General features: G+C 50.4%; 7 protein-coding genes across 7 annotated transcripts; 3 read left to right on the plus strand and 4 right to left on the minus strand.

The window, feature by feature from the left end:
- Window positions 1–412: 412 nt before the first annotated feature.
- Window positions 413–3,013, minus strand: AtWU_08759 (arrestin family protein; the record flags this gene model as incomplete). Its single annotated transcript, XM_035503867.1, has 3 exons — window positions 413–1,078; window positions 1,130–2,196; window positions 2,260–3,013. The coding sequence occupies 3 exons, from the start codon at window positions 3,011–3,013 to the stop codon at window positions 413–415; spliced, it is 2,487 nt and encodes an 828-aa protein (XP_035359760.1).
- A 3,623-nt stretch (window positions 3,014–6,636) lies between these two features.
- On the minus strand, window positions 6,637–7,740 carry AtWU_08760 (uncharacterized protein; the record flags this gene model as incomplete). Its single annotated transcript, XM_035503868.1, has 3 exons — window positions 6,637–7,437; window positions 7,488–7,613; window positions 7,675–7,740. The coding sequence occupies 3 exons, from the start codon at window positions 7,738–7,740 to the stop codon at window positions 6,637–6,639; spliced, it is 993 nt and encodes a 330-aa protein (XP_035359761.1).
- Window positions 7,741–9,029: 1,289 nt separating this feature from the next.
- AtWU_08761 (nuclear and cytoplasmic polyadenylated RNA-binding protein pub1) lies at window positions 9,030–10,723 on the plus strand (the record flags this gene model as incomplete). Its single annotated transcript, XM_035503869.1, has 5 exons — window positions 9,030–9,410; window positions 9,494–9,598; window positions 9,656–10,303; window positions 10,363–10,495; window positions 10,554–10,723. The coding sequence occupies 5 exons, from the start codon at window positions 9,030–9,032 to the stop codon at window positions 10,721–10,723; spliced, it is 1,437 nt and encodes a 478-aa protein (XP_035359762.1).
- A 1,256-nt stretch (window positions 10,724–11,979) lies between these two features.
- AtWU_08762 (PIG-Y family protein) lies at window positions 11,980–13,164 on the plus strand (the record flags this gene model as incomplete). The annotated part of the gene is made up of 1 exon (XM_035503870.1): window positions 11,980–13,164. The coding sequence occupies one exon, from the start codon at window positions 11,980–11,982 to the stop codon at window positions 13,162–13,164; it is 1,185 nt and encodes a 394-aa protein (XP_035359763.1).
- A 422-nt stretch (window positions 13,165–13,586) lies between these two features.
- On the minus strand, window positions 13,587–14,941 carry AtWU_08763 (glutamine amidotransferase subunit DUG3; the record flags this gene model as incomplete). Its single annotated transcript, XM_035503871.1, has 4 exons — window positions 13,587–13,867; window positions 13,935–14,667; window positions 14,760–14,855; window positions 14,927–14,941. The coding sequence occupies 4 exons, from the start codon at window positions 14,939–14,941 to the stop codon at window positions 13,587–13,589; spliced, it is 1,125 nt and encodes a 374-aa protein (XP_035359764.1).
- A 653-nt stretch (window positions 14,942–15,594) lies between these two features.
- On the plus strand, window positions 15,595–18,470 carry AtWU_08764 (dynamin-related GTPase MGM1; the record flags this gene model as incomplete). The annotated part of the gene is made up of 3 exons (XM_035503872.1): window positions 15,595–15,895; window positions 15,960–17,975; window positions 18,028–18,470. The coding sequence occupies 3 exons, from the start codon at window positions 15,595–15,597 to the stop codon at window positions 18,468–18,470; spliced, it is 2,760 nt and encodes a 919-aa protein (XP_035359765.1).
- Window positions 18,471–19,758: 1,288 nt separating this feature from the next.
- On the minus strand, window positions 19,759–21,688 carry AtWU_08765 (alternative NADH-dehydrogenase; the record flags this gene model as incomplete). The annotated part of the gene is made up of 4 exons (XM_035503873.1): window positions 19,759–19,832; window positions 19,894–20,862; window positions 20,916–21,254; window positions 21,334–21,688. 4 exons carry the CDS (start codon window positions 21,686–21,688, stop codon window positions 19,759–19,761), a joined length of 1,737 nt encoding a protein of 578 aa, XP_035359766.1.
- Window positions 21,689–26,484: the final 4,796 nt, after the last annotated feature.

Here is a 26,484-nt window from a genome sequence, read left to right on the forward strand (position 1 = left end):
ACTTATCTTCTCCGTACAGTTTACTTGCCTTGAGCTTTCACCGCTGCTTCATTAGGTTCATGTCTTTCGTACTAGTATATGGTTACGGTTCATTGAACTATACTGAAGGCAAGGGGATACCACTATTCAGTACGCATAACTCAATCCATGCATCTGCTGTATCTGCTACAGCTGGTATCTAAACATAATATAAACAATATGTATATAGTATGAGGAACGAGGAGATCGCTCAAACAATGCCACAAATACATCCCGGTTCCTCAGGCGCCATTTCCAATTAAGTCCAAATAAATCAGACAGGGAGCCAGCCTACGTTGCTCCGAAAGGATCAAACGCCGGTTGTATCACAAACTCCCTCCGTCCTCTAAAACAAAAGTACAATCCTCATAGCGTCGTAAATGCGGCTCGTCGGTTAGACGGCCGACTCCTCCAGACGTACCCACTCCCGTGGGACGTCCATGCTGCGGTTCACGCGCCCCCCTGGCGTGAGAGGCACATCAACTCGGCCGCGGCCCCGATCATCGTCGGCATGTTCCTCGTAAAAAGATAGCCGCGAGAAGTAGTCCTGCAGCACCGATTCTCGGTCGTTGTCCCCAACGATGGAGTTATACTCTGGGGGAGGCGTCACGAGTGGTGGTGGTGGCGGGACATCTTCAAAGGCGGGCGGTGCAAATGATGGCGCCCGCAGAAGATGCATCGGTCGGGGCGCAGGGTGTCGATCGGTTGGCTCATCCGCCAAATGGGCCTGGGGAGGTCGAGCCAGCCCACCGGAACCATTAGTGAAACTTCTCGCAACTGCGCCGCCGAGGGGCACCTCGTCCCGATCAGAAGACAGTGACTGCCGGCTAGAGCCGTTTCGAGAACCATTCCTGTTGACCGGCGGCGCCCCCGGACAGCCACATTCATACTCCTGAGCCTGCGGCGGCGGCTCCGAGTCGGGCGAAGTGTATGCGGGTAGGTAGATATTCGCTTGCGTAGCTTTGCAAGAAAGCAGGTGGAAAGGAGAGTCGATCGAGATCTCAAAGTGTCTTCGCTTGCCCGAATCTCGTTCGTCAACCTTGGACAGCCGCAGTACAATCTAATCAAAGTTAGTATCGAGCGAATCACCCCGGTGTGGTGTAGGACATACCTTGATCCAATGGTTGATTTGGATGTTTTCATACGTAGTGTCAAAGTGCAGGCGCTGGGATTCATCCCGGTTGCGCATCTCCTGGCAACTGGGAAGCTGAACATTGAACTCCATCTCAGTCGGGCCAACCCCCGCGTCGCTGGAGAGATTACCAAGGAGGTTGGTCCGGTTCCGATCGACAATCTCCTCGCCCCTCGCAGCAGCCGCGCGACGGTCCCAGTCGATGCCGCCACCGGCCGTCACTCGCATTGAGCTTCCCGGGTAGGTACTGGTACTGGCCGAGTCCGCCCGCTTCTCAAAAAGCAGCACCTTCTTCGCTGGTTGAAACCGATGGACGCTCTTGTCTGCAGTCCAGTGCTGAATGTTCTCGGTCACATACACCTTGATCCGGTGGCACTCAACCTTCGCCAACGGCGTCAACTTGAACGCGATGGGAACCTGCGATCCAAGAGGAAATGACTTTCCTGAGATGACAATGTCATAATGCAGCTGGTCTTCCCAGTTTCGCGAAATGGCGATCGGCTCGACCTGCTCCAACGAGCCCTCTGCTGGCGTGCGGATGACCGGCACTTCCAACGTACCGAGCAAATTGGGGCGAAACGCACCCGCCCGTTCCACAATCGCTTCAAGATCGTAGCGAACAGACCCCAGATCGGTCTTGATCGTCTCGGGGAGAGATCCATCGATGGGAAACTCGAAGCTATACAGATAATCACCGACGGGAAACAACCGGTAATTGCGCTGAGTGTGAACCGGGGGCGGCGGGGCGTCATTCTTGCTCAAACTGCGCGAATGGTTGGATTGCAAGGACAGTCGCTTCAAATCCTTGGCTGTAAGTTGGCCGTTCTGGCCCAACGAGGTCGCCGAGCCGGTCTTGGAGAGCAACTCCCGGGTGCTGGTGGTCGGCCCATCCTTGCCCGTCACCGACGTCACCGGTTTGGCGTGCTGGTAGAAGTGCGCGCCGTAGTCATTCTGCATCAGCGCAGTATCTCCATGGTTAAAGTACATGACGCCATGTGTGACGAGGTCTTTCTTGTCGTGAAAGTGGACTTTCTTAGGCGGAATTCCTACATGAGACAAAGAGTTAGTGGTGACGCCACCTGGGGTAAGAACAATGGGATGTAACATACCATCTGGCCAATCGGTCTGGGCATGTCCGCGGAAACAAATGGAGATCTTCTTGACTTTGACACTCTTGGTAATTTTGAGATGCAGCTGCCCGCGCAAGATGGCGGACTTTTTGGTGCTGGGATCGTTCTGATCATAACCCTGAAGAAACAGAACGGGCTCGGTGAGCGCAACACCAACCGTTATGCCACTGCCGGTCGCCACGATCTTCTCATTGCGCAAAGTGGGAAACGGCACCGATGGATCCGCCGCCGGAATTGCCGGTTGAGCCGAAATCGGGGAAGGCTGGGACGCCGACACGGTCGACGAAGAGTGGGAGCGCAGCCTGCCCGTCCTCAAACCTGTGCTGGCAAGCATTTGTGCATCATCGGGGGACAAAAGAATCTCAGACACGGGGCGAGGGCGATGTGTTTCGGGCATTGAGGGAGTGGGAGTGGGTGGCGTCAGCGTAGTAGTCGGGTGGATAGGGGTCCCCAGGCGGAGGAATCGCTTTGCGTTTTCCCGCGGACCCGCCAGTTTGCTAAGTATGGACGCGCGCCGGCGATGGCCTGGCCGTGGAACTTGTTCGACCGCAACAGTGTCGCCAACTACACTGGAAGTTTCTAGAGACCGACGATTATCGGAGCGAAACCTCAAGAGACTGTGGAAGATGGGCACAGAATCGGGGGTGCCACAGGAAAGGTGGGAGACCGTACTAGTTGTAGTGGTCACGGAACCGGATAAATCCTGTTCTAGATGGGAGATGTGAGTCGTCATCGTGTAAAGCACCAATCGAAGAGCATTATTTGCCAGACGCAATGAAGACCCTAAGGTGAAACAGAAAAAAAAGGAAGAAAGACAAAAAGATGACTGCGGGATGTCCGGATAGGCTGATTTTCAACCACGGGTAAGACGGATATAGAGAGGCGCAGGTGAGGCACCCAAGATGGATGTAGTATGCTGGTTGCTGAAGTATAGAGGGGAGAGATTACACCAATATTGCGAGGGATGTCACCAAGGGAGACGCAAGGTAGAAGAAGTAGAGTAACAAAGGAAGATAGGAGAACGGAGAAGAGAGAGAGAAGGAAAAAAGAGAAAGGGAAGAAAGGAATGCAGCAGGGTCAAAGGGTAAAAGGAAAGGAAAAGGAAAAAATACAAAAAAATAAAGCAGCAAAGAAGCAAGCACGTTTTGGGGATGAATCGACGACTTACCGAAATGGAGTCAAGAGAGCAGAAGACTGGGCGTGGAGAAGTATATTCAGATTCAGGTTGAATCTTACGCACAGTCCCAGCTGCAGCGAGTCGTGCGACCAGTGGAATTTTCCTTGGGACGGAGTCACAGTTCCCTGTCCTTAATTTCGTAGTGTTTTTTCCTTTTCCCTTAGATCGAATTATTTTTATTTTAATCAATTTTTGTTGTAAATTTTTTTTTTTTTTTTCTTTGCTTTGCCTCTTTTCGGATTGGGATGTTTTTCTGAGTTTGGGAGATGATCGACGGCGCAAGGAGCAGCACGTCCACCGCGGCGCAGCAAAAGGTAAAGTCCCTAGTAATTCAAGCGTTCAACGCGAAGGAAGGGATCACCGTTTTCAGTAGCGTCAAGCAGGCCAGATTGGTCGATGATGCGGGGGGAAAGCCAAAACACCGGCGACCCAAATGGGGATGGATTGTGTCTGGGGGGAGGACCAGGTAGGGCGAGTTAGGAGTAAGTAAATATCGAAGAGTCAATCATCGACTGGGGGGTAGGTCATGCGAAAGGGCAGCATTGACATCAATGACAACACAGACACGGACAAGAATGAGGCGGTGCGGATATAGTTCCTTGGGCACAAGATACTTAAATGCAAAGACAAGGCGGGGGGAAAGGAAGGGAAACCGACTACTACTTGAACCAGGGCTTGGAGGAGGAACAAGAGAAGAGGGAGAGAGAGAGAGCGAGACGATGACGCGGATGGAGGGGGAAAGTCGGTAGGTTCAGTCATATCCGGTGATCCGCAAGTTGCCTTCGACAAGTCTCCAATGAAGGCCATTCTCCTCGCTGAACCACTTGGGAGTTGGGACCAAACTGTCCTTGAATCTTTTTCCACCCGCGGTCAGACTTTCCGCACGAACATGGGCGCCATGGAAGGAGACCACCAACGTTGGTAAACTACTCGAGCTATTCCAACTCTGATTATCTACAATGGAAGGTCTGGCCTCAACCCGTTTTGTCAGTCCGTCGGACCCGATGTTGATTTTACGATGTTGTGGACCGAATCCTAGCAAATTGTTTGCTACTGGAGATTTCTCAAGCTCAATCGATATTCAGCATAGCCTCAACTGATGGTGTGGTTGTGTCTCTCTACTCTCTCTCTCTCTAGCCCTCTCGCCCCCATCTTTTCCATGTGAAAGATGACGGGGCAGTGGTGCGGTTCGTGTCCTCAGGTACGAGGGAAAAGAACACCCTAGACTAAAGATATCTTCGAACGGTACTTTGTCCCTTTACTAGCTGAATCGTTAGCGTCAAAAGAGGGGGCCCAGGCCTCGGCCATGACTTGAGGGGAGTGACGTCTGATCTGCTGGGCCCGGGGGCCGAATTTCACGCACTCTGAGGCTTTAGAGGCGGGTATTCCGGCACAGCCTGGAGAGAGAGAGGGAGAGAGAGGGAGACCAAAGCAAGTTCGCTCGGTCATAAGAATATGTTTATCCTTTTCGCTCAGGATCATCATCAGGATGATAGCCAGTTGTCCCCTTGACTTCATACATACATACACACACACCCCTCCTTCTCCAGAGTCGAGTCGGAATCCAACCCCAGTAAGAAAAAAAGACCGGGATATGAGGCGGTCAGATCCACCGGGACACAGTTCGTGACATCCCAAAGCTTCCTGCGAGGCTGCCGCGTTTCGTTGTCAATGCGGGGATTCTTAGCCGTGCTGGTGATATCATCGGGGCGCGACGGGAAGGATTTTGACTAATCTCTGAGTAGTTTTGAGGCTTGGTGTGCCTTTCCCGGCTGACCTGGTCTGGTCTGTCGTGCCTTGCCTTGCTTGCCTGGGGAATCATGGGTAAATTGATTTTCTCCCCCTCTGCATTTCGCCTCTCAGGTCAATACACAATCAAAAAACCACATTTCCCTTCAGGCTTCCGTCGGGTCGCCAAAAACCATTCCCGACCTCTCATTCCGACTTGAAGAATGGATGCAGAAGTTTAATTCTAGATCCATGGCCTGATTTCGGGAACGGTTCCACAGTCGCCTTTGCCGTCACACTCGTTTGTGGTCGCCGCCGCCACCTGTAGGTCCGAGTATTGTCCGGTTCAATGCCTTGCAAATATCTTATTGTTCCAGGTAGAGTAGTCAATTGTCTAGACTTTCAAGGCGCAGGTATACCGTACAGTTTTAGATGGCTCTGATGGTTTTAACCGACCTGTCAGCCCACAGTGTAGATACATCGAATTTACTATGAGTCATTGGATAGTTAATCCGGACAATTTTACCTGCTCTTAGTCAGCGAGAAACCTTCCGGGCCTTCAGCTTACCACTCGCTGACAGTCTGGAGACGATCTCGATCATCAACACCGGCTTCCCATGATGTTCTCCACACAAAGTCCATTATCACATGGATGACATCATCACAGGGTAACCTTGACTTTACATTGACTTCAGCACACTCCTCCGTTTGTTTACTTGTACGCAGGGACTACTGTTTACCCATAGGCAGCATCATAATGTAGATCGTTATCTTCTGTTCTGAACACCTCAGGAAAGTGGCCAGTTACTTCATGGCATTTGGAGGCTGACGTCGGACCACACACTAACTCCATACTGTCTGTGTAACGAGAAACATCGCCATACCAAACGATTGGAACTGAACTTCCTTGTAGGACCCAGTCAGTAGTTATCCCGAGGCCGAACTAGCAGGAAACAGCTTAGCTGCACTGAAGCCAAGCCGGACCAACACTTCACACAGAAGAGCTAATCGGGCTTAAAGTTGAGTGCCTTCACGTCAGTTTACCGACTGAGATAAGCTCCGCCGTGCCCCGGTCCGTACATTCCTCCACTTTTGGAGTGCCTTGCGTCATTCCGTTGCCTGGTAGGTACCGATCCCCAACCCCCTTACAGGGTGGATCGTCTGATTTGCCGATTGGCGGCTCGGTAATCGCAGAACTGAGAATGTTCCCTCTGGCGAGGTATCAGATTGATTGCGCTGATCATTCTAGAAGTGTGTCTGGTCGGTGATTGAAGATGACACCGAAGTTGCATTGTAGAGGGAAGCAGTCGCCTTGATTGATGATGTTTGTTCCAGATATTCGTCATATTACTTGGAATGTTATCGCCCGACTAGCATATAGCTGTTTGCCTTTTGTCTATCCGTGCGAAGGTAGCTGGTCCATATCTCGAGCAACATTCATGCGCGGACCATCAAGTGAACCAGCTGTCATCCAGGTCATTGATGTTGACCAACCCGTCCCCATCTAGTAAGCTAGCGTCTCCAGCTCCTTCTCCCCCAAAAGTATCGTTCTCCATAAACAGATCGTCGAAGCTAGATTCTCCTGGTGCCATGACATCTTCCATGTTACTGCCACCTTGTCCATCAAACGTCTGCTCGCCCGAGGTATCCCCCGGGTTAGTGAATGCTTCCGCTTTTTGTAGCTCAAGATCAAATGCATCCCCTCCCATCTGTGCAGGAGCGGGAGTGTTCTCGGTACCAGGCAAGGCTGTTGGAGCATTGTTTGGCTGGTTGGTTTCTCCCCCAGTGCCATTGTTGGCATTACTGGCGGCATTGGCTAGATTAGAGCCTGACAGGAAACTGTCATTTCCCACACCATCATCGCCAAAGTCCAGGTTCAGGTCGAAGGCGTTGGTCCCAGAATTATCGGCTAGCATGGAATCGAAGTTGAAATCGCCTGGCGCAGAAACGGGTTGTGCTGCAGGCACATCAGCGGCATCTTCCTCGGGCTTTTCAGCTTTGACGGGCTGATCGCTTGGCTGACTAGCATTTGCGTCGACCTGGGGCTTCGGAGCGAGAGCGTCGTCAACTGGCTCGGCCTTGGGCTGAACGGTGTCTGCGTCGGTCACTGGTTGTTCAGAAGGCTGTGGTGCCGCCTCTGGTTCAACTTTCACGTTCGATTCATTCATAACAACATCCTCAGCAGGCTGAAGGGCAGCTTTCTTTGCTTGCACTGCCTCGTAGTCTCGTTCAAGGAAAGCTTTGGCAATAAACTGTCGACGGTGAGTACAGATTGCAAATCTCGAAGCTGCTGCTAGCTTACTATCTGCTCAGATAAACTGTCTAGAGCACTCTGAAACTTCTCGTGAGCAGTGGGGATTGAACGCTTGAGTTGGGCCCTGGACTGCATGGACCCGCCAGTTTTAAAAAAGCGGCCGGTCTCTATGAGCTACTGGGAGTTAGAATATGGCCTTTAGCACTGCAAGGGGGTTATTAGGATAAAGGAGTACCGTTTGGTTGACCATTGACGTCAGGGCGTCAAGAGAGTCCGGATTGCAGAAATTTGTTGTCGCCATGGCTATGGTAGTATGGTGACAGACAGGTATTTGGTATGGCCTGTCGGCTTTCCAGTCGGTCGTGTTTGACGCAAAAGTTTAAAAGGAAGGGTCCTTAACCAGCAGTATCAAAGAGTGATAAGAGCCAGTAATGTGCGCTTAGATGTGAATGGACGGTTTCAGAAGGTCCGTGAGGACGGGTGCCGGGTTCTTTGACGGCAGTACCTGAAAACCAATTGGAGCAGAAGAGTCGTTATGAGGAGGGAAATTGCAAGAAGCGCAGGGAAGTCGCGCAAACAGTGCCCAAGCCAAGGGACACAAAAATAGCAAGGACGCGACAGGAGCTTGTCCAACGTGAGGGCAGGTGAACAGATCAGGCGGGAGGGAGGGAGGGGGGGGAGGAGTAGAGGGAAAGAGGAAGAGGAGGAGGAGGAGAAGGAAGAAGCAAATGATGGAGAATAAGCGCCTTTGCTTGGACAAAGACGAGGCCCGTCAAGGGAGGACTAACGCAAGAGGGGCTAGCGTGCCCCCCACCCGGAGCGGCTCTTGACCATCCAAACTCCTCGTTCTGCTCTCCAGTCAAACTTCCCGTCAAGTCAGATCATCGCAGCTTTTCTTTCCCCTGTTTCCATCCTTTCCCCATTTCCTTCTTCCTCTTCCCTCCATTCCTCTCTCCATCTCCATCCCTCATCTTCAGGTGTTTGTCGAGCTCGTGAGCCCGTGTGCATCTGTTTTCTCTTCCCTTTGTTTTTTTCTTTCCCTTTCCTTTCATCTTTGCTCTTTTTCTTTTCCCTCCGTCTTCTTGTTCCACCGTTGCGTTTGCCTCAAACACACCTCCGTCCCGGCTTCGGTTGCCCGAATCTGAAGCTCTGCTGCTACTGCTGCCACCTCGCTCACTTGTTGGGGCTGGTTGAGAATCAACACCACCCGTTGTGTTTTGAGTCGTCCGCTACTTCAGCACCTCTTCGTGCAATTCTTCTCCATCCTCTCGAAGCATTCCAGCGTCATTTTCTTGACGGCGATCGTCCGCTCTAGCTACCGCCCGTATCGTGGTCCCCATTGTATGATCTAGTTTAGCGCTTTTGCCAGTTTCCGTCTTGACCTGGGTGTTTCGATCCCCGCGTCGTTTTCCGCCTTCGCCTACTCTAATTTTGACTGCGTAACGCCTGCATCGTCCCGTCATCAAAGATTGCATCTCATCCTACCGCTGTCTCGTCAAACACTTTCGTCGTCCTTTCCATCTTGCATTTAGTGCTCGTTTGACCCGGTCGGTTCTTCTGTAAATTTGCATCTCGTGACCTCTCTCAACAATGGCCGACAACGTTACCGCTTCCAACTCTTCGACCCTCCCTCCTCCCCCCCAAACCTCTGCTGCTGCTCCCAACCAGCAGTACGATGCGTCTCAGGGCAATGGTCAAGCTAATCCTTCCCACATGCCGCCGCCTCCCCGCCCGCCTGTGGTGATTCCTCAGAACACCAACCCCATCCCGACCGCCATTACCTCTCCCATGTCCGGAAACATGATGTCCCCGACCAGCGCCGGTGGTTTCGTACGCCGTGCTGCCCCTGAACCAAACAAGAGGGCTTTGTATGTCGGTGGCCTTGACCCTCGGGTGACTGAGGATATTCTGAAGCAGATCTTTGAGACGACTGGCCATGTCGTCAGTGTCAAGATCATTCCGGATAAGAACGTAAGCTTTCCTCTTACTGCTGGAGCTGCTGCCGAGCACCCCCATATCTTGCATGACTCCCCTCCTCATGCTAATTGTTACAGAAGTTCAACAGTAAGGGATACAACTACGGCTTCGTCGAATTCGACGACCCGGGCGCCGCCGAGAGGGCCATGCAGACGCTCAACGGACGTCGCATCCACCAGTCGGTATGCAAGCCCACGTACATATGCATAATATCGGACTGCTTCTGACGATCTCTGCAGGAAATCCGTGTGAACTGGGCCTACCAGTCTAATAGCACAAACAAGGAGGATACCTCCAACCACTTCCACATTTTCGTCGGAGATCTGAGCAACGAAGTCAACGATGAAGTGCTTCTCCAGGCTTTCTCTGCCTTTGGCTCGGTATCCGAGGCTCGTGTTATGTGGGATATGAAGACTGGCCGGTCCCGTGGCTACGGTTTTGTTGCTTTCCGCGAGCGCTCTGACGCCGACAAGGCTCTGAGTTCTATGGATGGGGAGTGGCTCGGTTCCCGCGCTATTCGTTGCAACTGGGCCAACCAGAAGGGTCAGCCTTCCATTTCCCAGCAGCAGGCCATGGCCGCCATGGGCATGACGCCGACCACGGCTTTCGGTCATCACCATTTCCCTACCCACGGCATCCAGAGCTACGACATGGTCGTTCAGCAAACCCCACAGTGGCAGACCACGTGCTATGTGGGTAACTTGACCCCTTACACCACGCAGACCGATCTCGTCCCACTCTTCCAGAACTTCGGCTATGTGATTGAGACTCGTCTGCAGGCCGACCGTGGATTCGCCTTTATCAAGATGGACACGCATGAGAATGCCGCCATGGCCATCTGCCAGTTGAACGGCTACAACGTCAATGGCCGTCCCCTCAAGTGCAGTGTATGTTTTGAGCATTCCCCCATGTTTCTTCTAATAGAGTTCCCTCCTAACCATCACAGTGGGGCAAGGACCGTCCTCCCACCGGCCAGTTCGACAACTTCTCTGGTCAGCAAAGCAACTCGGGGTTTAGTTCCACCCCAACCCCGTACTTCCCCCAGTACGGCGGTCCGGGCGCTCCCATGACCCCTCAAGGTAAACTCACGTCTCCTCTCAAACCCCTTCGCCTTTTTACTAATGCGGTTAATGACAGGCCCTACTCCGACCCAAAGAGGATGGGACCAGTCCGGAATGGCAGGCCAAGGTTATGGCCAGGTCCCTGGTAATGCTGGCTATGGCCGTGGTCAAGCCACGCCTACTTCCGGCTGGAACCAGCCCAACAACGCCAACTTTGGAAATGGTTTCGGCGGCTACCAAGCGTAGCCGTTGATCTACGATCCTCGAGACTGCACGCCAGCCAGCACGGACATTGTGGTATCGCTGCTGGCAGCCGCAACAGCGACAAGCGGAAGTGTTCTTTTTTCTACCTTCCACCCCTTTTTTAATCTTCTCACCCGCTGTTCTCTCTTCCTTTCCTTATTTTCACTTCCTTCTCTTTATGACAGCCCCGACTAAGTGGATTTCTAAGCGCATCTCCCATTCTCAAACTCTTCCTTTTGAAATGAAATTTGTGTGTTATCGTACACCCAATACCCCAAATCCGCTTTGTTGAGTCAAACTTTTCATATGATCTTTTCTTTGAACGAATGTGCGTGACTTTTATCAAAGGCTAAGCTTCTTGGGCTTCCCGTTCAAGCGTTCTGCGGAATAAACCAAAAGTATTTTCTGTTATCATGCCATTCTCGAGCCCTGTCTTTGGTCTATTGTCCAAATTATCGCCTCTCCCAGTTTGTATCGTATGTCGTTTAGTATGTATGAGTGGCTTGCCAAAGAGCTCTATATCTGTTTCTGCCTGCGCACAGGAGCCCTTATGCTCAAAGGCTGTGCGCGCTCTTTCTTTCATTCCAATGATCGAGAAGCCATGTTCCTTCCGTTTCTTTGGCCAATTCTTGACAAATGAATATTGATCTCTTATCGATTAGTGTGTGATGTTTGGCGGTTTTTCACGCTTTTCCCCCCGTACCTGAGCTTCGTCTTTATGATACCAGATATTCTGAGCGTGATCTTTCAATCTCCTTGATCACACCCTGCTATTGGCGTTTCGGATATTATACCTATTTTGTTTCGTGAAACCCAAGAGGCTCACTCTTGGATGCCCTATACCAGGATATTCGTGCATGGCCACTATTGAAGTAAACCAGTAATCCTCCATCATTTCAGTAGAAGTAGCTAATGCTAGACGGGGATCAGTATGATAACACTTTCTCTGTTATGCTATCTGCCGTGCCAAAGTCGAGACCCATCTATTTTCTATTTATACCAACACAGCCGCTCCGTGGCTGCGGATAAATTCTCTCCTTATAGAGTTGGGAGGTGGAGAATGGGACCGGGAATTTCTCGAGTGACCGCCTGGACCCTTTCTTGGCCGCGGATGCCCACCCACCACTTGCTTATCCTTTTCCCCCTTCACCTCGTCTCCGACCTGGCCGCTGCTCATGAGAAGCCCCGACGACTTTTCTTTACCCCGGTTTTGGATGTGGGCGTGCTAACCGCCAGCTAGTCGCGCCCAGCTTGCGCCAATGGAAGATGCAAGCGACGGCAAAGGTGCGGCACTCTCGCTGGACAACAATGATCAGCTCTCGAAGCGGGTGCGCTCCGGGAGCGCAAGCAGCGGCCACAAGCGCAGCTCGTCCGGCTCATTACTTTCGCGCCTCTCCTTTCTGCGAATGATCCAAGCGACTCAGAACGCCCCGGATCGGAGCCATTCGGGCATCGAGCGAGACGACAGCAGCGATTTCAGCTCGGGCTTGCGAGGTGGAAGGGCAATGTCGACTGCGATCCAACAACACCGAAGAACGCGCAGGAGAAGGGGCTCCCTACGAAAGACCGCCTTGCTGGGCACCCGATTCGAATATCGAGATAAGAAACTTCCTAGGCCATCGGTGGACGTGCTGCGTGGAGACGATATCAACCCCAACGGACAACCATCCCTACCAAGAGGATCATCATCGTCCCCTCTCCCTCCTTCCGATTCTCAATTACGCGCTTTCGCCGATCCAACCGATAACGATACCGTTCTCCAGCAAAGCAGTTCAGGTCATCCAGACCATGGAGGAAATACTTCTACATGGACCCTTATGGACGCACCCCAGCGAACCCGAAATGCAGCCGCTCCCTCGCATCGCCAGCAAAACCAATCCAAAGAAAGCATTCTCGGCGACGAGATGACCACCGACGACGAAGACATCATACCCTTCCCTCACCCCAATACTTCAAATAGCGCTATCGCCGCTGCTGCTGCCGCGGCCGCGGCGGCCGCAACCACCACCACCGGCCTCCATCTCCCAACCGCTTCGTCCAGCTCCGACTCATACTATGCCTTACAAGCCGACTCGACGGCCTATCGACCACTTCACCGCGCCAAATCGCCCCTAGCAACTCACTCCGCCGATATCGTCAGCACCTCAGAGATGGTATGGGACTATTCGGAGACAGAATGGTGGGGGTGGATAATACTGATTGTGACGTGGCTGGTGTTTGTGGTCGGAATGGGAAGTTGCTTTGGTGTTTGGAGCTGGGCCTGGGACGTCGGAGAGACGCCATATGCTCCCCCAGAGCTGGAAGATGACCCTACATTACCTATTGTGGGATATTATCCTGCGTTGATTGTGTTGACGGCCGTTATGTCGTGGGTTTGGGTTGTTGTTGCCTGGGTGGGGATGAAGTATTTCAAGCATGCTAATATTTCCGGGGAGGATATATGAACTTTTCTTTCTTCCTTGTGTTTTCAACGAATCTTCTTGCTTCGCATGGCCTCGGTGGTGGAGGAGATGCAGGTCGCACCTCTTCCTTTCTTTTTCTTCTTGTTTTACCCCCTTTCCCATTTGAGTTTCATTCCTGTGTATATATGGTTTAGCGGGTCGGGATGGAGTTTGAGTCTCGATATCGACAATGTTTCATACTAGTTCACCGGTCAGGTTGTAAGCAACCTTACCGTACTAATAATAGTATTGCATACAGATGAAAGAATAAGTTGAAAGAGTAGTATAGTAAATCAATTACAAAAGTTATTCAAGTATGTGGCCCGAAATAGAGAAACAACACCCAAATGCCAAACTCCAAGACCGTAACTCCCCATGTCTAACACTGTCGCACACGCTCAATTGACAAGAGTTGACTCAATCTATCAATGTGACAAAGCGCACTTGTTGGCGTGGTTGATTTGCTGCGAATCCAGCGCAGATCCATTGCCATGGATAGCTCCGGGGTTGGTATCGACAGCCCCTGCTTCACGGGGCTGCACGGTTGTCCCAGGGGCTGTGCTAACAAGACCCTTAGACACGGCGTAGCAGGATGAGCGGTCCTGGTTCGTATCCTCGACGTAAAACTCATCCATGATGGGATGTAGCAGGACGGTTTGCTTGTGGATGGTGACGATGGAGTTGGCAGGGACGGAGACCCAGTTATCTGGAGCGAATCAGTTAGCAAATATCCCCTTCTTCGTCGGAATGATTTAGATGAAGCAAGCACTCACGTCTCTCAAAGGTAATCGGCTCACTAGCCACAAGCACAATATCAGCCCCCTTATCATGCCTCTCCATCTTAAAATGTCCCTTATCCTTCCCCTCCACCCACTTCGTCCCGGACGAAAAGTACAAACTAGCCGGTTCATCCGTCTTGCTACTGATGTACCTCGTACAGATAACAGTCTGGCCATCCGTAACAGCAAAGTTCAACAAACTGCGTGTCTCCACATTCGACACATTGTGTCTCTTGGGAATATCGCGAATGAACTCATTGATCTTGGCAATCGTCTTCACCATCACCCGACGCAACAGCGCCTGTCCGAACCCTCCTGGGCCGGGATCAGAGCTAGGATCCACACCCTCTTTCTCGAGAAGGTCAAGGAACAGCGCGAATGCCCACTCGCTATCTGTCCCGCCCTTGACGCCTAGGAACCATTTGTCCGCGAGCGAGTCGGCCAACGGCCGCTTGATGTACTGCCAGCCGCCGACGTTGCCGTTGTGCATCCACATCAGCGTGCTGTGCTGGAATGGGTGGCAGTTCGTGTCGGAGAGGGTGCCCTCTGTGGTTGCGCGCACGTGCGCGAAGATTAGATTAGAGCATGTCTTGGAGGCGAGCCGCTCGAGGTTCTCGCAGTTCCAGGCTGGGAGTGTCGATGTGAAAATGCATGGCTCTGGACCTAGTTTCGGGTCTGTGTAGAAGCCCACGCCGAAGCCGTCGCCGTTGACGGGGCGGCGGTTGTCCTGTATATGGGGGTTAATATTGGGCTTTGTGGTCTGGGATAGGGGGTAGCAGTGGATTCAGTTTACTTGGGCACTGCAGAGGATAGACTTACTAGTCTTAAACGGGAGTCGTAGGACTGAGTGAGAATGGAATGGCTTGGCTCCGTGACTAGCTTGCTGAGACGAATCTCATGCCTGCCTTTGTATACCTGGCGACAAGCGGTCAGTTCAGACTGGCTGACTGTATGACGTGGATGGGGTCAGAACGGAGCTTACATACCAGGAGACGACACATATTCGGCGATTATACAGAGAGTATAATTTGGCAGGGAGATACAGTCCAGAGGTCTTTTCCTGGGGACACCTTTTTCTTTTAAGAGTGTCTGTAGACAGCAAAGCCCGATTCAGCTGGAGACGCTAAAACTAGTAGTAGTTGCTTCAGGGCGCAGCTCCAGTCTCCAGTCACAGTTCGATCCGACAACGGCGCAGCTGAATGTTCAGTATGGATTGGGCAACACAGGACCCAGCCCAATATATATAAATTCTGCGTCCAAATAGCCTGCAGAACTCTAAACTCCTCGAAAGAAGCAGAAATAACTCAGACCTACGGAAAATAGTTGTTATCTGGATCTATCGAAATGGCGACATTCTCCACACGTGACTCACACCGGTCCCGATACGGCCAGCGAAGCGGCCATCGGGCGCAGGTCACGAGACCCGCGGCTTTCCCGCCGCGGATTATCGAATGACTGACTACTGCATTATTATTATTTTGTGGTTTGGTTGATCATCTCCGCCGCCTCCTTCTCGCTTTCCTTTCCCTCCCGCAAGCTACTTACTACCTCACCATCCCGAAGGTACTAATTACTACCACCCGTGGCTTTTCGCCTCGGAAATGCCTAACTACCTTCTTCCGACTTTCTTGATGTGTATGTGATTTCAGGAACCATGAGCGGGAGAATCCTCTCCCATCGTCTTGTTCCGCTGTTGCGGACCGGTCTTCTGGCCCGCCATGTTCATAATGCTGCCGCCAGGACCGGCGGTCTTCTTCGCTCCGATGGCAGCGCCGCTCTACGTGGCCGGGCCTGGCCGGTAGGTGCGAATGCGATTCACAATAATGTGCCTGCTGTGCGGGCAATCTCCTTTCACCGGATACTCCCTAAGCTCGCCATCAAGCTGGTACGGCTGCCGGCTATGCTTGGGGGTGCTACGGTAGCGGGGCTAGCTTATTTCCAGTACCAAGCTACACGTACGTGCTCGATTCCCTATCTGATCTTGCTAATAGATGATTAATGAATATGTGCGTCGTTCAGAGGCAGGAAATTATGCTATCGATCTTTTCAAACGTGCGGGGGAAACAGCGGGAGATGCAGCTTCGAGTTTGTTCACGGAAATTCAGGGCATTGCCGAACAGACACAACGCGGATGGCAAAGAACGACGGATGCCGTGGAACTTCCGGAATGGCTGCAGAGTATCATAAGTCCGAACGAAGAACCTCAGTCCGATAATGGTGGCCCTGGAGGGAAACGCCCGAAGGAGAGTCGTCTCGGTGCGGCGGCAGCTGGTGCTACTACTGCCGGAGCTTTCGGTTACGATGAGTCTAATGAGGAGGACACTCGGTCGGAAAGAAAGATTGCGGAGGATGACCAGATGATGCTTCTTACACGGAAGATGATCGAGATCAGGAACATCCTGCAGACCGTCGGCCAGTCGAATACCCTGACACTCCCGTCAATCGTGGTTATCGGGTCTCAGTCTTCGGGCAAGAGCTCGGTTCTCGAGGCTATTGTTGGACATGAGTTCCTTCCGAAAGGCACCAACATGGTCACCCGGCGGCCGATCGAGCTGACCCTGGTCAACACACCGAATGCGCAGGCTGAATATGGAGAGTTTCCGGCTCTTGGGTTAGGGAAGATCACCGACTTTTCTCAGATTCAGCGGACTTTGACGGATTTGAACTTGGCCGTTCCGGAGAGGGACTGTGTTTCCGATGACCCTATTCAGCTCTCTATTTACTCTCCCCACGTTCCTGACCTCTCTCTCATCGACCTTCCGGGCTACATTCAAGTTGCTGGACACGACCAGCCCCCTGAGCTGAAACAGAAAATTTCCGATCTCTGCGACAAGTACATCCAAGCACCGAATGTCATTCTCGCCATTTCTGCGGCAGACGTTGACCTGGCCAACTCCACTGCCCTTAGAGCTAGCCGCAGGGTAGATCCCAGGGGTGAGAGGACCATCGGTGTTATAACGAAGATGGACCTTGTTGATCCCGAACGCGGCTACAACGTTCTCTCCGATAAGAAGTACCCTCTCCGTCTGGGCTACGTGGGTGTTGTTAGCCGAATCCCTCAAACAACAGCGCTTTTCTCCAGAGGCAGCGGAAATATCACTGGAGCCATCATGAAGAACGAACACGCCTATTTCTCTGCTCACCCGTCGGAGTTTGGATCACAATCGGACGTCTCTGTCGGTGTTTCGACTTTGCGCACAAAGCTCATGCATGTTCTCGAGCAGACGATGGCATCAAGCCTAGCGGGTACTAGGGATGCAATCAGTCAGGAGCTTGAAGAGGCAACCTATGAGTTCAAGGTTCAATACAACGATCGTCCTCTGAGTGCAGAGTCTTATCTGGCGGAGAGCTTGGACAGCTTCAAGCACTCGTTCAAGGCGTTTGCTGAAAGCTTCGGCCGCCCTCAGGTCCGCGAAATGCTGAAGAATGAGCTTGACCAGCGGGTAATGGACATCCTGGCGCAGAGGTATTGGAATAAGCCGATAGACGATCTGTCCGCTCCGCTACCAGAGCTGGATCCGCTCAGTGACCTTGCCAAAGCTGACCCGGAGTCTCTGTACTGGCACCGCAAGCTCGATGCTTCGACATCTTCCTTGACGAAGCTGGGAATTGGCCGACTTGCCACCACAGTTGTCGCCAACGCGATCCAAACTCATGTCGATCGCTTGATCGCCAACTCTACCTTTGCCACGCATCCGTACGCTCAGAAGCAGATCGTCGATGCGTGCAATAGTATCTTGAACGATCGATTCTTCAGCACTAGCGATCAAGTTGAAAACTGCATCAAGCCTTTTAAGTTTGAGATTGAGGTCGAGGACCCGGAATGGGCCAAGGGAAGGGAAAACGTCAGCAAAGTCCTCAAGGAGGAACTCAGAGCGTGCGAGACGGCCTTCAAGCGCCTTGAAGACTCCATCGGACGACGCAAACTGAAAGACGTCATGTCATTCGTCGACAAAGTGCGAAAGGGCGAGGTCTTCCTGGAAGGTGACGGGGCTGGCGGTGCTGGTGGATTCAGCTCCGCCTTGCTGGCCCGAGGTATGTCGATCTATCCTACATATAATCAGGTATCACTTCTAACAAGACACAGGCCGCGAGAGCGTCTTCCTCCGTGACCGGGCTGACCTTATCAAAATGCGGCTCCTCGCCGTTCGCTCCAAGCAATGCTCCTCCAAAAAGAACAAATACTACTGCCCGGAGGTCTTTCTCGACGTTGTCGCCGACAAGCTCACCTCCACTGCCGTCCTCTTCCTCAACGTTGAACTTCTTTCCGAATTCTACTACAACTTCCCCCGCGAGCTCGACATGCGTCTTGGCCGCCACCTCTCCGACGCAGAAGTCGAACGATTCGCCCGCGAAGACCCACGCATCCGGAACCACTTGGACGTGATCAGAAAGAAGGAACTTCTGGAATTAGCCCTCCAGAAGATCGAAAGTATCCGTCAACTCGACGGACGCGAAAGAAAGAATAGGAACTCAGATCGCCCTGTAGGTAACCGGGAACAGAGGAATCGTGGCTGGAACCTGTTCTGAAGGGGGAAAAATAACCAATCATTCAACAATCTACTTATCGACCTAGCGGCCTACCTATTAATCGATTAGACTTTCTCTTCTTCCTTTTCTGTTGTCTACCCACCTCCCATATTGTGTCTTCTGAAAGCTCGGCGATATCTCTCGGCTCTGCTTTATATTTATACCTCTTGACATGTTATATCACACAGCAAGCGTATACATTATATTCTCTCACACTCACTGACACATTCTGTCTCTCCCCTTCACCTGTATGTCATACATAACAGAACAATTTCTTGTTCATAGTTGAGTATTCCTGTATTATGATAGCAAGCAAAGGGTAGGATAGGCGTTAGCAGATGTTCTCTCCAATTATAAAGACATTCGTTATCCATCCTGAATTTCCTGATGAATCTAACTAACTACTGCTAGCTGCTAGCCACTTCGATTCTGACAGTTGACTCTGACGGTTAGACAGTCGGAGTAACTTAATGCGCCTATGTAAGAAGGGCGGCCTAACAGATATCTTAATCGACTTATCACGCACCAGTACAACAATATTTAGATAGTAATGGGAGGGGCAGAGAATGACTTTATACAGCATGATACAGATAAGGCATTCATTATTTTTGACCAGTAACTTGCCAAAGAGCATACAAATACAAATACAAATGTCAATACCAATACAGGACAGGAGAGTAGAGTATACAACCAACCAACCCGAGCAACCCCATTTTCGGAATGAAAACGACAAATATATAAGAGAGAATAAAAGGACCAAGTTATTAGAGGATGAATAAGACTCAGAACAGGAAAAGTTAAGAAGAAAAAAAATGTATTGAGAAAAAAAAATGAAACATAACAGCACAAAGAAAAGAATTATGGCCAATTCTAGCATGTCTAAACAGTAACCCGAACCCGGTCTATCTATTTCGTACAGGGGAAAAGAAACAAAAGACGAATGAAATGATGATCAAGTCGAAGTGATCTATGTGCGCTTTTCATGGAGTCACCCATTATGGACGCTGCGATAGATCACAGCAGAGCGTCTTTGTGTGGTGTGTGCTCTCTTGATCGTCATTAATATGCTCCTGCGGAGCAATGTGTGACAGACAATGGGGGGAAAAGGTTCCCATTTAGGTCAAGGAAGAGGATGGTCATTTGAGTGGCGTCAAGGAAGGGGTGTGAGATAAGAATGATGGGAACGAGATGGAATTCAATAATAAAAGAGGGGTTATCGCTTCGAAATCATGGACGTAGCATGTCTGCTGATGGTGATACAGAGTTTCCAAAGGTTTTATTGAAGGATTTACTCCCGAGAGACGTCGCGGCCAAACAGCTTGGCCTTGATCCAGTCGACGGCGACCAGGACACGGTTGCGAGCTGTGATTGATGTCAGTTAGCATCATATAATTGCGCATACAGTTAAACTAAGGTAACTTACTGCTGAAGCACATGCTCAGGTAAGCACTGCGCCAGAAGAGGTAGGTCATGGTACCACCACTGGCAATGTTGCCGCTCAGCCAGCTGATGTCCGCAACAGCGCGCTCCTTTCCGATGTAAGCCATGCTACCCTGGTGAGAGTACTGGAAGGGACCAATCTGCTTGGTTCTCCGCAGCTGCTTCTGGCGTTCGCGGATCGCATCAAAGACCTGGTCGCGCTCCTCACCCTTAGCCTGGGCCTGAGCATCAGACAGCTGCTTCAGCTCCTGCTCGATAGCCTCGGTCTTGGCCATGGTGTTGAAGAGACGGGCAAGGAAAGCACCCTCCTGACTGGCAACCTGAGCGGTAGGGGCGTAGTTGGTGATAGCACAGTCACCAACGGCCCAGACGTTCTCAGCGCCGTTCACGACGAGGTACTCGTTCACAGCAAGACCACGACGCGAGTCCTTCTGGGCAGGGAGCTGGTTCATCAGATCGCGGACAACGGGGCGAACAGCGTTACCGGTAGCCCAGACCAGCAGACCGTAGGGAATACGCTCGATGGACTTGGATCCATCGGGGTTGGTGACCATAGCCTCGATGTACTTGTCGGTGACGTTCTTGACCATAGTCTTTGCGCGGATAGAGATCTTCTCCTCCTTGAAGGTCGATTCGGTGTAGTCGATAAGCTGCTTGGAGAACATGGGAAGGACGTTGGGAAGAGCCTCAACGAGGGTGACCTTGAAGTTCTCCTGGATTTCAGGAACCCACTTCTTCAAGTCATCCTCGAAGAAGTCCTGCAGCTCACCGGCGAACTCGACACCAGTCGGGCCACCGCCAACCACAACCATGTGGAGAAGACGCTTGACTTCGTCTTCAGTCTGGTCCTTGAACATAGCAGTCTCAATGCAGTCCATGATGCGCTTGCGGATCTTCTGGGCATCGTCGACCTCCTTCAGGAAGCAGGAGTTCTCCCGGACACCGGGGATACCTAGTTATCGTTAGAGTGCGATCCGTGGCGGGCGTGAGCGATGTATTACATACCGAAGGTTGCGTTTTCAGCACCGACACCAACGACGAGCATGTCGAAGGGCACCTCGGTGTGGGAGATGTCTCCTTTGATCTCAGAGTCATCGCTGATGTACACGACACGCTTCTCGTAATCGATCTTGGTGGCTTCGGCTTCGTAGAAGTTGACGTGGGCGGTCTTCTGACGGAGGATGTTACGGATCGGCTCCATGATGGAGCGGTGCTCAATCAGACCAGTCGTGCAGGAGGGGAGGAGAGGAGTGAAAAGGAAGTAGTTGCGGGGAGAGATGACGACAACATTGTAGTTCTCAGTGTCGAGCTTCTTCAGCAGGGAAACAGTACCCCATCCGGTACCTGATTGGGGAATGACTCGTAAGTTGCTGTTCGGCCGCGATCGTGTCACGATAAGCGACACAGGGTGCAAGAAACCTACCCAGGATAACAAGGGTCTTCTTCGTCGGATCAGGCTTGATCTGCTCGACGGGGTGGCGCAATTCATAGACACTGTAGGCCAGAGCACCGGCCGCACCGATGGTGGAGAGCCAGGTCAGACGCCAGGTCCAGCGCAAGAACCTGAAGCGCTTCTTGGGCTTGGGGGTCGGGGCAGCGGGCGCAGCATCGGCGTAGGAGCGACGAGCAGAGCGCTGGAATTGCTGCTGTCTCAAGGGACGTGCGGAACGAAGGATCTGGGGTCGCGTCGAGAGCGACCTGCGCGACAGCGACGACAACTGCATAGCGGCGGAGGGAGAGGCCATCTTGGAGCGGATCGCCAGCGTACTTCCAACCATTGTCGGGCGGTAGTCGCACCTGAGCCAAAAGGCGAAGGGTAAGGGGGGTGAGGAGGGGAGAGTGGAGAGTGGGTTGGGAAAGAGAAGAGTAAGAGGAAAAGAAGTGATTCAGAGAAATTGAACACCCAAGTATGGATAAAGGGTTCGCCCACTGGAAAAATCACCGGCGTTAAGCAAAGCACAGGAAAAAATGACTGTGTCAATTAGCTGTTTTGGGCGAATCGGTGTGCTCTGGCTGGGGATCGTAGGGCGGCTAATTTTCTCCTTCTGGCACCAGACGCGACTGGCTCGACCGTAAGCCAAGTGGGTGCTCGGTCAGCCGGGTTCCAGTGGAAAGCAAGAAAAAAACTAGTTCAAAGAATTTTTCATTCCTGCTTGGGTATAGAGACTATTTTGCCATTTATTTCACATGTGGCGGGTTGGAGATGAGGAAAAAAAAAAAAATTGGAGAGAGGAGGAATAATAGTTGCGTGAGGGGAAAAGATTACTTAGTGGGGAGAAATTAGGCGTGAGGGGAAAACACACTTCCCTTCCTGAGGCATAATCATTCTTGAGGCTTTTATTTTAAACATTTACCCTAAGAAGCTGGTAATGTCTAGACATCACTCATCGATTATGAATGACGATTGTATACTGGACTTAAAAATGTCTCCGTCATTGTCTCTCTGCTCGGGATTAGATGGATCACTCCTTCTTCTTCCCGATGGAATGATAGGCAAGATGGAATATTGAATGATCCACTGATTTATTCCCTAACTATTCTCTATCTATCCCGTATAATTATTTATTCTCCTGCAGCTCTTCCATGCATTCCCGCCCGCTCTTTCCTGATTCTGTCGCCCATCGTGCTTTCCTTTTTCGGTCTGGACCACTGTCGCGCTGACTCATCCGCCACCCGTCTAGCTGGAACACACGGTCCTTCCCGAGATCCTCCCCGGCTTCTCCCGCATCTAGATCGACTAGAGAATCCCCAGTGTCGTTTGACATCCACTTCTGTCACTCCACCACTGGCCTCTAAGCTCCAAACCAAAAGAACGAGGAGAATCCGGGGATTCTGATGCTCCACTTTTCCTCAATCGCCCGTTTCCCTCCATTCGAATCCATTCCCAAGTCCGTTAATTCCCGTGGTTGCGGTCGATCATACACGCCTGGGCTGATTGTGGTGCTGCTAAGATGCTATCAGGCCAGATTGCTATGGCCTCGTTGTGCTGTTTTTGACCCACATACCCACAAGAGCGGTTGCCTCGATTAAGTCGATTCTCGTTGCCGGAATTTGCAATCGCCTGCCCTCCCAAGTCAATACTGCTCATCTTCTCAACTTTGCGTGCAGTATCGAACGTCGCGGCTTCTATCTCATGCTCCCATCAGCCGCTTGCACGATATTCGAACCGACCAATAAGGACTTATGTGGGTTCCTGGAATCCGCGTTGAAATCAGGCCCAGCTAGCAGGAGATAACTGGTACCAACACGAGTCAAGAGTGTACGGCTATAGGATGATTATCACCTCGATCATAAGGCAGACGGATCATTATGTCCTCTGGAAACTTCGCCTACAATACAGTCTACCCCAAGGCTTGTTTGCCAGAAACACTCGCTCTGAGGTGCTTTCATTTGAACCATCGGCTGCTGTTCGATTTGCAGTTCAAGACTGGCCCAGTCTAGCTAACAGTTTGGTAAACAGATAAAGTATTCCCGCTCAGTAAGGGGCACACCAATGGAAGAAGCGACCAGTCCCTTGGCGATCTTCGAAGTAACGACTACCTCAATGCAATGTAACACCAACGATCGTCCAGTGGCGACGACTCTCACAGCCCTGGTCTGCATACAAAGAACGCATAAACAAGGCACGGTATTGTATGGTCAAGCACAAACGTATTCATGGCGACTGGTCATCGCACACAACATATACCCGGGCATACTATCCTCAAAATTGCTCTGGTGTGCTTGATGTTCGGCACTCCATACCGCAACTCCGAGCATGTAGTACAATTGTCTCACGTACAACATATCTGACTTGTCAGTCGGCGATCCAACTAGGAGCATGTGCAGTTGTATCTGTACAACCACAAGCCACCTCGGCGGTTATTGGGTACCCATCTTTAGGTCTTGTCCGGACACAATGCCGAACCCTATCCCTGCTGTTTGTCCGATTCCAGTGGCTTACATGCATATGTTGGTAGGTCATAGAGCTGAGCTGATGCGAAAAGTTGTATAATGCAAGGAGCAACCATGAAGCGCTATGCAGACTGTATATTTGCGTATATGGTTCGACTTTCGTGGAAACTTTGGTCCGGTCTAGTACCTTCCAGCAGCAACTAACCTGCATACCAGTTATAATAGCGACCTGTATAGTCGTTACTCACATTATATTGCAGAGGTATATGTGGAACGCATATATAGAAATCTCCTTGAATCCTGTGATGCACTGAGTGACCAACAGCAACCCTTCCATACCATGATACGCCGTTATTGAGAATCACTTCGTTCTGATGGCCCATTTTCTAGCTCAATAGCGACTAGGTTTGTTCTCACTACTTTATATATAGTAAAATACAAGAGAATTACTTCCATGATCATCTTCTTTACAGTCCTTTATATATTGATGGACTTCGTTTAAGATAGTTAATAAGAAGAGAGATAGAAGTTGTCGATGTATTACTGTAATAGATATGAATGTGTTAACGCGATTCTACCTAGTACCATTTCAGGTTCTCAAGGTATCAATCAATTTCTCTATGCGCACGCTACATCAAATAAGACCTCTGTCTCTTTATCATCTGAGGCTTTGAGGCTTCTATCCTCCACCATGGAGGTTGTAATATATATGTTAAGCTATCTTCGCCATCATGGCTAAGCAATTGCCTCTTTATATAATCAGACAGCAAGAGAAACTAAAATGTAGCTCCTTCGAGGTAGGCATCTAGCATCTCCAGTTGAGTTCATTCATATCAGGGACTACTGGAATATATAGTTATATATATTGGACGCGGCATTGAAGAAGACACGGCCTACCTACGAAGGCGAAGTTACGCTGTATACTTTACTATCATATACATATATAGTACATTCTTCTACGTATCATTCATAATCATACCAGCCGACCTTTCGACACAGATAACGTGTATATTATGAATACATACGTTGATTTGCTAGGACAGGATACCACCCTGATGAAGTCTCACGGTTTGAATAAAAAGTTATAGAAACTTGGATAGTGTATTAATATATTGTAGCAGTTGGGCTCGGTGTATCTGAACTTCAAGCATGATGGTTGATAATATTGAATAGTCATGAATTGTACTACTTTCTCATAATATGTAGTACTATCAAGGTAGTATTTGTTTATATATAGTGATATCATGATGCTAGTATATATAGCACTGCTATTGTTTTTATACTTATCTCAGGAGAGTAGCTAATTTGAAATGAATAGGACTGTTTTTTCTCCTAAGATACCCCGGTGCTCTTGTATCATATAAGATTAGGATTTCCACAGAGTCCTGGAAACTGGTGATAGCACTAGTAAGTTATTGAAGGGACGACGATCCTGTTAGTATGGAATTCATCTAGGGAGAGGTTTACAAGTGGGCTCTTTGACTCGATAGTATATACATCATCGATATATACATAAGCACTGAAGTCATATCAACCTAGTAAGTACATAAACTATGACTGTTATATAGTACTTGTAAATAACTATCTACCGCTCGTGTACAGGAGCACAATGGATACCATCTAAGAAATATCGGCCCACTAGTACATCAGTGTGATTAGATGTGAGTAAATAGTATAGATAGACACATCAGTGATTCACTTGTAACTGGTAGCTGAGACTAATTACTCTCAAGTGCTACTAGTAGTTATTATTCCGCTGCTGTTGCAATGTGATGCTATTAGATGAATATATAAAGTGGAGGATACACACTTGTATAACAAATAGAATATATACTAGTAACTAACTCGCAGCATACTAATTCCGACCTTCACCTAATACTCCTTCCCCTATAGCAAATTAGACCAAAACAGACTATACAATTTCATGTCCGCGGTGTTCACAGCAAGGCATACCACAAGCAGTCATGACCTTAGAGCTGCCCAACCCAGCCCAGCTCAGCACAAGCCAAGTAAGCTACGCATCAACCACCAATAACACAAACTGTCATGATCAAAGTAAATCCAGCAGTATTGATATGATAAGACAACAAGTTTATAAGTAGACACCTACTTACTGCCCATCCATCCATTCACTACATGGTATGCTACAGCCCATAACCAGACGCAAATAATCATCATCCATCGACAACGAATAAAGAATATATGCCCTACGGAAAGCTAGTCAAAGCTACATACCTTAGCTAAATAGCTAGCCAGCCAGCTACCTGGCATCCATACATAGCCTTACTTAGTATACAGTATTACCGGCTGACACTGCCATCGAATCATATCCATCAATCAATAGTTATATGTAACTCAGGCATCACCGCTCAACCTATTCAAATATCATGAGACGAGAATGAGCAGTAGGCAATGAAACTAAAGAAGTAATCATGATCGATAATGCCGCCCCGTCTAAGGTGGACTTAATGAAGGGTTGGACATAAATTATCCCTACCTACTCAAGACAGACATCAACATACCCACCCACAAGGAGAAGTGAGGTAACGAGTAAGCACATGTATGTTACTCTTATCATGGGTGCAGTGGTCTACTGTTGATTCTGCGAGGCTGTCTGTCAGGCAGCCGTTTCTTCAAGTTCTGGCTTTGCTTTTCGTCCTTGGTTGTTTGCTTTTTCTGC

The sequence above is a fragment of the Aspergillus tubingensis genome, assembly GCF_013340325.1.
Source record: "Aspergillus tubingensis WU-2223L DNA, scaffold_9, whole genome shotgun sequence".
NCBI classification, from domain to species: Eukaryota; Fungi; Ascomycota; class Eurotiomycetes; order Eurotiales; family Aspergillaceae; genus Aspergillus; species Aspergillus tubingensis.